The sequence below is a fragment of the Enhydra lutris genome, unplaced genomic scaffold (assembly GCF_002288905.1).
Source record: "Enhydra lutris kenyoni isolate GAN:26980312 unplaced genomic scaffold, ASM228890v2 scaffoldscaffold1, whole genome shotgun sequence".
Taxonomy (NCBI): Eukaryota; Metazoa; Chordata; class Mammalia; order Carnivora; family Mustelidae; genus Enhydra; species Enhydra lutris.
The window spans coordinates 73,579,387-73,593,190 of record NW_019154085.1 but is presented as its reverse complement, the minus strand read 5'-3'; the positions used below and the strand labels follow the sequence as shown (position 1 = coordinate 73,593,190).

At 36.6% G+C, this 13,804-nt stretch overlaps 1 protein-coding gene across 1 annotated transcript in view; it reads right to left on the bottom strand.

The window, feature by feature from the left end:
* Positions 1-716: 716 nt before the first annotated feature.
* LOC111143941 (alkylglycerone phosphate synthase) overlaps positions 717-13,804 on the bottom strand; it is a 135,916-nt gene continuing 122,828 nt past the window's right edge. Inside the window, exon 20 of the mRNA XM_022497980.1 lies at positions 717-2,640. Coding sequence (XP_022353688.1) covers positions 2,519-2,640 — 122 coding nt within the window. The 3' untranslated portion in view covers positions 717-2,518. The remainder of the gene's footprint in view (positions 2,641-13,804) is intronic.

The window sequence follows — 13,804 nt, the reverse complement described above, 5'->3', positions numbered from 1 at the left end:
TAAAGCCTGTTCATATGGAGTCTTTAGTATTCAATGCCACTTCTGACTAGCAGCAAGTTCCTAGTCCCACTAAAACCTCAACCCAAATGTAACATCAACAAATATTAGAAATATGACTAATTTAAGAAAGACAAGTCAAGGTTTATGCTGTACTAAAAACCAAATCAGTTATGAGCTTTTAAAATTTTAAAGAAACTTAGTCAAAATGAGTTTAAAAGCCTCACATAAACAATATACTCCAGGCTTTAACTTTTATGAAGCCATTTTCAGATATTCCAGAAATATGAGGCAAGGCTTAAGTGCCTCTGTGCATAATCAAGAACCCAGTTCTCCATAGAAACTAAGTATATTCTGAGGTATCTCTCAGAAGCAGGTGTGAGAAAGTGGGGTACAGGGTTTCTGATTTACTAAATCAGAGTGAAACAGCACTGGCGAGTGTTCATCTGTTTCAAAATAATCCCTGTAGAAATCATTCCAAGAACAGAATGTAGTCATCACTATAAAATCAAGGTTGGGGAGTCCTGCATACATGGGAGAAGAAAAACAAAGACATAAATTACTAATTATTCCGTAAGGTTCATGTAGAACAGTGAACACAACAATTTTTAGCTGTGACATTTATAGTTTCCTAAAACCAAATACAGATTTCTGAGGTTGTTGAAATCTGAACTCTCTGGGAGAGAATGTTAGAACAATCACGTGCAAAGGAATGGGTCTGCTTATGAATCTGTAAATTTTATTAAAAAAGAAATTACTCAGAAACATGTATACACTCCAGTGAGATATTACTAGTGTATTAAGTTTTACATTTTGATCACCAGTTAGAGAAATTACCTTCATGAATAGATAGATGCATTTTATAAAGCTGAGTTTATAATTCTAGAGGCAAGTGGAATTTCCTCATCAAACATCCAACTATTTCAAATAGCAAGGGCTTTTAAAGCTAAGATCTGCTAGAAATTTTATAATTAAAAATAAATCACCAGTGAAGAGAGGCAGCTTCTAATAAATAAAGATTTAGTTTTTGTTGTTAAACTGATATTTAATTTTGATTTGCTTACAGATTTTAAGTTTATTAGTTTGAGGCCAATTTTATTACAAATTGTTTTATCATTTTGAAGTCTTAAAAATACCATTTTGTCAATTTAAATTTTCACTTTTCTGGTTAAGTATACTTCAGATATAAAAGGTATCAAACTGCCCAAAAATACTTTGGGGCTGTTGCTACATAGACAGCGTGTCCTTTTAAAGGATCGTCTGCACTCTGACTTATATTATTTGATCAAATATTAATTTTAAAAAATTATCAAAAGTTAGGTATTGCATTAAGAAAAGAATCCATCCCAAAATGTGAATCATGAACCTTGACAGACAGTGATTCAAAGTAATAATTTCACTTATTTTAATATCCAGGTTTGAATGTAAAAATGTCTGCTAAATGTGATTAACGTTCTCCCTATTATTTAAGAAATATGACATTTCAAACTTTTGATTATGGCATGTGTATTAATACATTTTTTTCAAAATTTAGGTTAAACCAGTAATTCAAAAAGGCGTTAAATCACTATTAAAAACTAAACTGAAACTTTAGTTTTATATGAAAATTTATCATGTTGTTTGGATTAATTAAAAAGTAATTGTTACTAAAACTTGAAGTTTTCAAATTCAGCAGTTAAATGATAACTGTGTTTCGTTAGCCAAACGATTCTTTGAACTGGAGATATGAAGTGTAAGGATTCTTCCTTTTTCTGCTCCTATTGCAGCTTCTTCTGCATCTCAGCAACAAGAATGTGAAATCAGAAACATTAGGACTGTTAAGCTGATAAAGGCATTCATTTCATGGTAAAATTGTCCTTCAAATACAATGAGTGATAGGTCAGTTTTTCTTATACAACATATTATGAAGGAACTAGGATATAACAAGAGATTTTCTCAGTTATACACATACAATTCATACCTCAGTAGAAACAAACTAAAACATGTCCCTAACAATAATTTTTAGACTGACTTAAGGTCTACAACTGTATACTCATTTCAAAGAAAAATGTAGGCCAAGCACCTCACAGAACTGAAGGTATCCTAAGTAACAGGTTGCCTATGTTCTTTCCTGAGTCCCCTCCTTAATGGCCTACTCACACTAGAATTTGTAATCACTCCGCAACGGAATCCTTCCCTTAGGTATCTGCCTTTGTTCCCAAGGGGAGGCATCAATACAGAGCAGCTGGCAGCATCTTCCTTTGAAATAACAGCTAGCAGCCTTGTGCTGCCTGACTAAAATTTGAAATGACAACCAGTTGGCGGTCAACTGATACACCTACAAGGAGAGAGATTTAGGAATACCATCTGTCAATCCATAGATGTAGAAACAAAATAAATACAGAATGATTAACAACTTATTTTCAACCAACAAACAAATTTTGCTGAAATACAGTCCATGATATATTTGATTACTGGTATAACCATAGTTGAAGACTTAAAAAAAAAAAAGTGACATTTTTTTGTAACAACAGTAATGGATTTATAAAAGGTTTTTGTTTCCAAAGATGTTATTGGGGTCCACATACTCCTTGACAGACTTCAGCATCCCAAAGCCAACATCAGAGATACTTTCCTTTAGCCACTGCTTCCGTAACTTGCCCACTGGAAAAACAAAATCAAAAATGCTTCAGTATACACTATGATGCTGAGAACCAATCAATCTTGTGACCATGAATGAACAAACACTGTGTGATAAATGCTTTTATTCAAAAATGAGAAATGTTTTGCTTTATTTGATTTATTGAGCCCACCAGACTATCAAGCTCATTAAGCCCAATGTATTCCCAGGGGAAGCCTGAGCTCCACAGTGTCTCCTTTCTCTGTAAACTGTGAAACGGAGATGAAGGAAGCCTGGGCTGAGATCAGGGCCACTTCACAAATAATAAAATGAGAAAAACATGCATTTCAAAAGAACCCACCTCCTGTCTTAACTACCGAAACACGCCAAAGTTTCAGAGAAAATGAAGTTAACTAAAGAAAAACATCATCTCCAAATGAATTTATTGGGAATATTATAGCAAAAATGGCAGGATATATACATCCATAAAATATTGTAAAGCTTAAAATAATTAAGGAAACCTGAACCTGTAATGGGTTTAAGAAAAAAATGTGGTTATGAAACTTTCATTTGCATTTTATTTTCATATTGCTTTTAAATAAATTCACATGTTCCCTAATAATGGTTATTTTCTTCCTATTGTTTTTCCAGAATTAAAGATTTTTTTTAAGGCACTAAATAAATACCTAATCCATTTAAAACTTAATCTACTTTTATATATTGTATAATGTTCCCCTTTTCTGTTTCCAGCTCTTGCTGGTTTAAAAATAATGAAGTAATATGATGATCCACAGCATAAATTATCTTTTTGAGGGCACCCAATGAAAAAACAAACTTTTCTAAGTAGAACTTTTATAAGAAAGAATATGTACTTAATCTGTAAAAAAAATTTTGAAATGCTAACTTGCTTTGGCATTAAGAAAAGCAAAGCAATATGCTAATTTATCTGTGGCAAAATGGATAAATCTTTTAATTTACAGATAGGCTTATTTGCAGTTAGTACTTTTCAAACTATTATTGTAATAATTGAATTCAAATGGTCATTTTCCACAAATGTTCATTAATGATCCAAAGTCATCAGCAGTGATTTAATTGGCCAACTGAAATGGAAACCTTCTTTCATTAAAGTACTCAGCCTGTCATTCTAAAATGCAATCTCATTTATCAGGCTGCAGTGATACACTGTAGCATCTGCCATTTGGAACCTTAAATACCATTTCAGGCTCAACTGAAACCATCTTTGTGTCCAGTTCTCCAGGAAACTATCAAATTGTCATTAAAATTATAGCATGATACCCTTAGAAAGCAAAGTATTTCTGCTTGACTTGCAGAAATAAAAAAGTTTGCTGGAATTAAGATGGGGAAAAATGAGATACAGCAGGAAAAAAAATCTTAAATTCAAAAAGAAAAAAACTGTTTAAAAGAGCTCTAAAACCAGAAGCCAGACAAAACAGATTCTTATTCATGCAATCTCTATCACCAAAAAGATGTCCTACCGCGTCCTCCTACTAGCTCCCGAAAGGACAACTCACTACAATGCTTTAGCCTTGGTTTTGTCATCTTCAAAGGGATTAGAATCTATGAAGTCTTTCAACTCAAACAGCTTATGATTTTAAGCACTCAAAAAAGTTACAAATCAGTTATTTTCCGATTTGCTCCAAGGGATTTAAAAAAAAACAAACACAACTACTTTGTGAGTGATAGAAGTCGCATTATTATAAGCTACCCACACTGAGGCAGCTCAAGGGAGAGGGGTGAAGAGCAGTCAATGTTAGTCTCCGTTATCTGTAATATAGTTTCACTGAATGTGTCCTGTGGTTATGGATGTAATTGTCCTGAAAAGACTGCAAACAACTGCTCCAACAAGATGGAGCACATTAGAACCTCAGCAGGATGCCCAACAGCTAGCTTGTCTGCCTGGTTTTACACCTCTAATAATAATGCAATTCCACAAGGAGCTGAACCATCCTCTGAGAAGCCACCCAACAGCCATTGCATATTTAATGAAGTTGCTCACCAAGCGCTGGAAAACAGAAGGTGCTTGGAGTGCATCATTAGTTCTGTCAGAAGGATAATTTACACATCTATCTTGTCAAATTTTCCATGGTTTATACTTTTACAATAATCAATCTAACATACATTTGATTAGTGAACTAGAAAATAAAAAAAAGAAAAAGAAAAAAAGCAGTACAGGCAAAATGGCTGTGGTCCCTCATAAATGTATTTAATGAAAGAATTTAACCCCTTGATGGCAGAGGTCTCTGAGCTTCTTCCATCAGTGATAACAGAATTTGATCTGAGGTCAGAAATCATGGCCTATAAAATTAAAGTGACCAGGAATCTTTTTAGTTTTGCTTAACAATTAGGTCAGCTATACTGTAGGATAAGTGTACAGACAGAAAACACAGTTTAAGTAAAAGTCTTCAGCCTTCTAAGACTTTAAGATGATTAGGAGAAACAGTCTTCATAACAGATGAAGAGAAACATCTTCATCGCAGATGAATCAATAAGTGAAAATAACACCAAAATACCAAAGCCAGGGGTGCCTGGGTGGCTCAGTAGGTTGAAGCCTCTGTCTTCAGCTCAGGTCATGATCTCAGGGTCCTGGGATCGAGCCCCACATTGGGCTCTCTGCTCAGCGGGGAGCCTGCTTCCTCCTCTCTCTCTCTCTGCCTGCCTCTCTGCCTACTTGTGATCTGTCAAATAAATAAATAAAAATCTAAAAAAAAAAAAAACCAAAGGCCATAATCTCAAAGAGAGATTACACTTCAAAGTAGATTACACTTTTATTCTAGAGCTAAACAACAACACTAATAATGTTCTTTGTACAATCCTTACCTGCACTGCATTTAGGCATTTAGAAATTAGTTGACTGTACTGGTCTGGATATGTTTAACACACATGTGCACAAAAACATGTGTGCTTAAGCATCTGCAGAGCTCATTTCAGAAATGGAGGAAACGACACTCTGTCCTTTATGTAGCATGCCATATTGGAGGAGGGGAGAATGGATAAGAATAGCAAATAACAGGCATCCGAAGACTATTTCAGCATCCCTTGCGTGTATTCACACGTTATTCATGACAAGACATTTATGTACATTCTTACCACATGAATTTTATGCCTCTTTCTGAACCTGGGTTATTCATGACTACTGACTCAACTATGTTTATTTGACTTCTGATTTTCCATAAGTATAAACCTAGTCTAAGAGCTAACACTAGAGCTACAAATGCCAAGATAGGGACCTTGTACTCCACAACTCACAATTATCCTATTGATGCCCAAAGTCTAAAGCCAGGTATTTAAGAGGCTTAGGTATATTCTTAAAAATGCAAAAACTTGGGTGCCTGGGTGGTTTAGTCGGTTAAGCATCTGCCTTCAGCTCAGGTCATAGTCTCAGAGTCCTGGGACCCAGCCCCACATTGGGCTCCTATGCTTAGTGGGAAGTCTGCTTGTCCCTCTCCCTCTACCCCTCCCCCTGGTCATTCTCTCTCTCCCTCTCGAAAAAATAAAATCTTAAAAAAAAAAAAAAAAAGATACAAAAAATACAGACCAGCTAAATGCTGAACGTTATCAAAATGAAGGGGAAAATTCTTCTTCCGCTCAAATTAAAGTGGAATTCACCTTTTTACAATTTATTATCTAATTATGTGTATACAGATTGGATAAGACAAGTATTTTATGTTCCTCCACAATATACAGTATATTTTTAAAAATTACTTTTGGAACAGAGGAAATGGAAGCCTTTAGGGACAGCATTTGAAGTCACAAGTTCAACAATCCCTTTTGGATACTTAAGCTCCAAGAAAGAATGTATTTTGTGGTATGAATGACCAAACATGTAAGGGAGTACAGAAGCACTGGGTGTGAAAACTGAAAAATGTACATGGTAGCCAGCCTAGTCACCAAAAATTATCTGAAACTACTCTTTGTGGTCTAAGGGACTGAAGGCTTCGCAGAAGCTACCAAACAGTCCTGCTTGTTTTATTCTAAGAGTTTATTTATTTGATAGAGAGAGAGAGAGAGAGAGAGATCACAAGTAGGCAGAGAGGCAGGCAGATAGAGAGAGGGGGAAACAGGCTCCCTGCTGAGCGGAGAGCCCGATATGGGGCTCGATCCTAGGACCCTGAGATCATGACCTGAGCCGAAGGCAGAGGCTTAACCCACTGAGCCACCCAGGTACCCCATCCCAAACAGTCCTGTTTTAAAAAGGATAAATCTTAAAAAAAAAAAAAAAAGGGATAAATCTGGGGTCTGCTGGCCAGAGTTCTTTTTAGCTAAATTAAAAACTTTTTGAATTATGAATCTGATTATAAGATTGCAAAGATTATATGCTTATTTAAAAAAGAGATTATGAAACAGACTGTGTACATTTAGAAGATTACCAAAGCTAAAGCTCAGAAGTAGAACTTAGCCACAGCTAAAAGCACCTAACCATTACTATATAACAACTTATATTTTGAAAGTTCTAGTTTGGGCATCCTGCATATCACTTTAGCACTACTCTATAGGTCAGATGTTAAAGAGAAAATTTCGACTTAGGTGCTTGTATGAGTGATCTGAGCATTAACTTTGTATTTCAAGTTTTAATTAATCCAACCAAACTACTGGTGGATTATGTAAGGAATCAGCGCTGGAATACGTGTTGGGATCAGCCCAACAACCTCATGCCATTTGCGGTTCTGGCCCCATGAAACTTATTAGGTACTGATAAGAAGAGAGAACATGGACAACTTCCACTCTGAGGTGATCTGACTGCGATGACTTGCTTCTTCAGAGCAAGGGTTTCAACATGAAAAGAGGATGCACTTGTCCATGCATTCATGCTACACAGCACATTTTTGTATGTGTTTGGTTCTGGTAGAGGTACATGGTGAATGTTAGCCAACAGATCTCCAACTGAGGGATGCTATTATCCAGGCTTTAAAGGCACATGAGATGCGACTATGCCTATCCGAAAGTTTAGTTTAGTGCTTTGTGGATACTTTAAGTCATGTTTCCATTTCTTTTTCAGATATTCAACTTATTTTCTACTAATGAAATTTCCGATATTGAGTTGACAAACACATGGATATAACAGGCTTTAATAAAGCAATTAAAATCTAATAGGATTTTTCTTTTATTAAATATTTAAAATGTCAATTTTTTTCATGCTCAGATTTCATCTGTGCAGTTCACACAATAGCTCGAAGATCTTATTGATCCTTGAATAGGTCTTTAGAGATTATGAAATAGAATAAAAGTCTGAATTACTACGGCCAATAACAGATCACAGGAGATCCGTCTTCAGAATATAACCAAGTGATAATTCTGTTACACTTCCCCCACAGAGGGCTTGACACACTTGAAATTTAAACCCAAGTTGTCAATTCATACCTATACAATGGAGTAAGGCAAGTGAACAGGTGAAATAACATGAGATACATAAGGACAGGAAAAAAAATAGAAAACAGCATATGCTCCTTAAAGACTAGGGCCATGTTTTATTCATTTTTGTGGTTCTGTGGTAGAACAGTGTATGTCACACAGTAAGAATTCAATGTTAGTAGACATAAAAAATAAATACTGAACCACAGTTATCTGTAAGTCCTGTTAGATTAGGAGCAGAAATTCAAGTATCTAGGGAAAGCTATCTGAGTTTCCTTAATTTCCATTGCTTCTATTTGCCTTGCACTCCCTATATTCTGACGTTATTTCTTGGATATAAGCAGAGCTATTTATTTTATAGTAGCTAAAACAAGAGGTCAAAGAACCTAAAGCTCTTTCCTTCAAATCTCTAGAACTCTTTGGACTCTATCAGTGGTTCTCAGTGGGGGCAATTTTGCCCTCCAAGAGACATTTTTGGTTGTCCTAGCTGGGATGATGTTACCAGCATCTAAAGGACAGAGGCCAGGGACGCTGCTAAATATCTTAAATGCCTTTAACAGTCTCCAGAACAAAGCACTATCTGCAGTGCCAAAATGAAGAAATCCTGGACTATGTGCTTCCAAGGGGCTCTCTTAGAAGCCCAAACAGTTTCCATAAGGGTAACATACTCTCACTGTGACAATCAACTGGATTAAGGTGAACTTACTCTAAATTTGAGGCTACTGACCAAACTGAAATTCTGGAGAAAGGATAAACGGAAGTTACATCTTAGAACATCAACCACTGATGACAAATGCTACTTTATTTTATTTTATTTTATCTATCTTTTTATTTATTTATTTAAAGATTTTTATTTACTTATTTGACAGACAGAGATCACAAGTAGGCAGAGAGGCAGGCAAGGAGTGAGCGAGAAGCAGGCTCACCCCTGAACAGAGAGCCCAATGTGGGGTTCGATCCCAGGACCTGAGCCGAAGGCAGAGGCTTTAACCCACTGAGCCACCCAAGTGCCCCGACAAATGCTACTTTATTTTAAAAGTTAACTCCTAAAAACTTGAATTTTTTTTTTTTAAAGATTTTATTTATTTATTTGTCAGAGAGAGAGAGAGGGAGAGAGAGCAAGCACAGGCAGACAGAATGGCAGGCAGAGGCAGAGGGAGAAGCAGGCTTCCTGATGAGCAAGGAGCCCGATGTGGGACTCGATCCCAGGACGCTGGGATCATGACCTGAGCCGAAGGCAGCCGCCTAACCAACTGAGCCACCCAGGCGTCCCTAAAAACTTGAATTTAATATCTATTGAAAAAAACCTGTAAGTCATTTTTTGTGCCATTTTTCTACCCAATGCATGAATATATATATATATGAAATAAAGCTTAACAGCACTATCTGATACAACTCTCTTACGATGATACAAATGTTCTTTATCTGCACTACTCAGCATCGTAGCTCCTACCCACATGTGGGTATGAGCATTTGAAATATAGCTAGTGCAAGTGAAAAAATGAATTTTTAATTTTATTTTATTTTTTAAAAAGATTTTTAAAATTATTTATTTGAGAGAGGACACAAGAAGCAGGAGAAGCAGAGGGAGAGGGAGAGGGAGAGGCAGCTGAGCAAGCAGCCTCACTCAGGGCTCATTCCCAGGACGCCAGGAGTATGACCTAAGATGAAGGCAGACACTCAACCTACTGAGCCACCCAGGCACCCCATGAATTTTTAATCTTAATTAATTTTTTTTAAAGACAGAGAGGTAAGGGAGGGGTAGAGGAAGAGGAAGAGAGAGAATCTTAAGCAGGCTCCATGCCCCTTGCAGAGCCTGACAGAGGCTCAATCTCACAACCCTGAGATCGTAACCTGAGCCAAAAATCAAGAGTTGGCTGCTTAATGGACTTAGCCACCCAGGTGCCCCTAATTTTAATTAATTTTAATTGATTTAAATTTAAATAGCCAAAGGTAGCTTAGTGGGTTTTGTATTAGACAATACATAGCAACATTTTTAAAAAAATTTCAACTAACATCACTTTTAATAGATTCACATCTGAAAATATCTATATGGTTTTTTCTGTTATACATTTTTAATTTTTATTTATTTTTTTTAGATTTTATTTATTTATCTGTCAGAGAGAGAGAGAGGGAGAGAGAGCGAGCACAGGCAGACAGAATGGCAGGCAGAGGAAGAGGGAGAAGCAGGCTCCCCGATGAGCAAGGAGCCCGATGTGGAACTCGATCCCAGGACGCTGGGATCATGACCTGAGCCGAAGGCAGCTGCTTAACCAACTGAGCCACCCAGGCGTCCCTGTTATACATTTTTTAAATTTAAAATCTATTAACTAACATATAGTGTATTATTAGTTTCAGAGGTAGAGTTTAGTGATTCATCAGTTGCATATAACAATCAGTGCTCATTACATCACGTGCCCTCCTTAATGCCCATCACCCAGCTACCCCATCCCCCACCAACCTCCCCTCCAGCAACCGTCAGTTTGTTTCCTGTAGTTAAGAGTCCCGTATGGTTTATCTTCTCTGATTTTGTCTTAATCTATTTTTCCTTCCCTTCCTCTACATTCATCTGTTTTTTTTCTTAAATTCCACAGGCAAGTGAAGTCATATGATAAGTCTTTCTCTGACTGCTTATTTTGCTTAGCATAATGTCCTCTAGTTCCATCAGCTTCACTGCAAATGGTAAGATTTCATTTTTTTTGATGGCTGAGTAGTATCCCACTACACACACACACACACACCCCTACATCTTCTTTATCCATTCCTCTGTCGATGGACATCTGGGCTCTTTCACAGTATGGTTATTATGGACATTGCTGCTAAAACACTGGAGTGCATGTGCCCCTTCAAATCACTGTATTTGTATCCTTTGGGTAAATACTTCGTAGTGCAACTGCTGGGTCACAGGGTAGTCTTATTTTTAACTTTTCGAAGAACCTCTATACTGTTTCCCAGAGTGGTTGCACCAGTTTGCATTCCCACCAACAGTGTAAGAGGGTTCCCATCTCTCTGCATCCTCATCAACATCTTTTGGGTGTTAATTTTAGCCATTCTGATGGGTGTGGAGCAGTATCTCATTTGATTTGTATGTCCCTAATGAGCATTTGAAAATATCTATTAGAATTAACTGTTTGTTTATCACATGAAACTACAAAAGTTAATCATTCTCTAACAATCTGATAATGTAGTATAGACATTCAGACTAACAAACATCTTACTTAGTAGAGTCTTGGATATAAAATTGCTGGGACCTCTTTAGAGGTCCAAAGAGAAATATTAGTATCGAGGCCATCTATTCTATGATGGTGATACACCTGAGGGTGTAAGCTACAACAGGCAACTTCTGGAATTGTATACATGGAAAGGCACAGGGATCAATACAACCTTTACAACAGATTTTCTGTCAGTTCTCAAATCTGTTTGTCCTATGATACAGCTGTAATAATTAAATGTTCAGTGAAATTATGGGTCAAATTGGCTGGTCTTGAACTCTATTTACAACATTACTTCAGTGGAAAAATATTAGTTTTGTGAGAAAAAGCCAGTTACAACAAAGGAACCAAAGGAAAAAAAATTAAAGGACAAAACAAACTTTCTGCCATATTATGGTAATCTGATACTCAATATTGGAAAGGCTATACTCATCTGGTAGTCATCAAAAGATCAAAATCACAACCAGGATACTGATATTGATATAGTCAAGATACAGAACAATTCCATCACCACAAGGATACCGGTGTTGTCTGTTCTACAGTCACCCCTTCCCCACAACCGATCCCTGGAAACTGTTAATCTGTTCTCTATTTCTGTAATTCAGTCACTTCAAAAATGTCATAGAAATAGAATCGCATTGTATGGAATCTTTGGGGATTGGCTTTCTTTTACTCATCATAATTCCCTGGAGAATTACCCAAGTTGTTGCACGCACTGATAGTTGGTTCCTTCATATTGCTGAGGAATTGTCATGGTATGGATGTACCAACCACTAGCTGAAGGACACCTACACTGTTTCTAGTTTGGGACTATATAATGGGTAAAGCTGCTCTAAATACTCATGTAGAAGTTTTTGTGTGAGCCTAAGTTTTTAATAACCTGCTATACAATCCCCTGGTATACATAAGAGTATAATTGTTGGGTTAAATGCTAGTTGCATGTTTGATTTGATAAAAAACTGCCAAAGTGTCTATAGAGTGGCTGTACCACTTCACATCCCTTCCAGCAATGTATCATTGATCTAGTTTATTCATATCTCACCAGCATTTGATATTGTCACTATTTTTAAATTTTAGCTTTCTGATATGTGTATAGTGATTTCCCTTGTGGCTTTAATTTGCATTTTCCTAATAGCTAATGATGTTGAGCCTCTTTTCATGTGATTATTTACCACCTATATATCCTCTTTAGTGAAATTCTTTGTATCTTTTGCCCACTTTCTAATTGGATTGTTTGCATCTTACTCTTGAATTCTGAGCATTCTTTTTTTTTTTTAAGATTTTATTTATTTATTTGACAGACAAAGATCACAAGTAGCCAGAGAGGCAGGCAGAGAGAGAGAGGAGGAAGCAGGCTCCCCGCTGAGCAGAGAGCCCGATGATGATGATGATGATGATGATGATGATGATGCAGGGCTTGATCCCAGGACCCTGGGATCATGGTCTGAGCCAAATGCAGAGGCTTTAACCCACTAAGCCACCCAGGCGCCCTGAGAATTCTTTATATATCATAGACATAGGTCTTTTGTTGGACATGTGGTTTGCATGTCTTTTCTACCACTCTGTAGCTCAACGTTTCATCCACTTATCAGAGTCCTCCACAGAGCAAACATTTTTCATTTTGATGAGATCCAATTTATCAACTTTTCCTTTAAAGGACTATACTTTTGGCGACCAGCTTAAGAACTCTTTGCCTAACTCTAGACCCTGAAGACTTTTTCCGTTTTCTTCTAAAAGTTTTATTATTTTATGTTTTATATTTAAGTCCGTTATCTATTTTTTTTCTTTCTTTTTTTTTTTTTGGCTTATGGATGTTCACTTACTACAGGACCGTTTGTTGAAAAACTATATACTTCCTCTACTGGATTACTATTGTATTGTTATCAAAATCAGCTGGACATACTTATGGGGGGGGGCTTTTCTATTCTGTTCTATTGACAATGTTTCTCTCTCTCTTCCAACAGCACAGTCCTGATTTTACTAGAGCTACAATATTAAGACTTGAAATCAGGTAGATAGATTCCTATGACTTTAGTCTTCTTTTTCATAATCCTAAGTGTTTTGGCTATCTAGTTCCTCTGTCTTGCCATATACATTTTAGAATAATCTTTAATGTACCTACTAAAAATTTTGCTGAAATTTTTACAGGAATCACATTAAACAAATAAGTAAATCTGGAAATGGCTGTCTTCACTACATCAAGTTTTCAACCAATCCATGAACACGGTCTCTCCATTTATTTAAGTCTTCTTTGATTTTTTTCATCAATGTGCTATAATTCTCAGAATACTGATCCTGTATATATTTTGTTAGATTTATGCCTAAGTATGTACAAATTTTGTTAGATTTATGTTCACTTCATTTTCTTTGAAGCAACTGGAAATGGTATTGTATTTTAAATTTCGGTTTCTCTATGTTTGTTCTTAATATTAGAAATGTGATTGATTGGGGTGCCTGGGTGGCTCAGTGGGTTAAGGCCTCTGCCTTAGGCTCAGGTCATGATCCCAGGGTGCTGGGATCGAGCCCCGCATCGGGCTCTCTGCTCAGCAGGGAGCCTGCTTCCTCCTCTCGCTCTCTCTGCCTGCCTCTCTGCCTACTTGTGATCTCTATCAAATAAATAAATAAA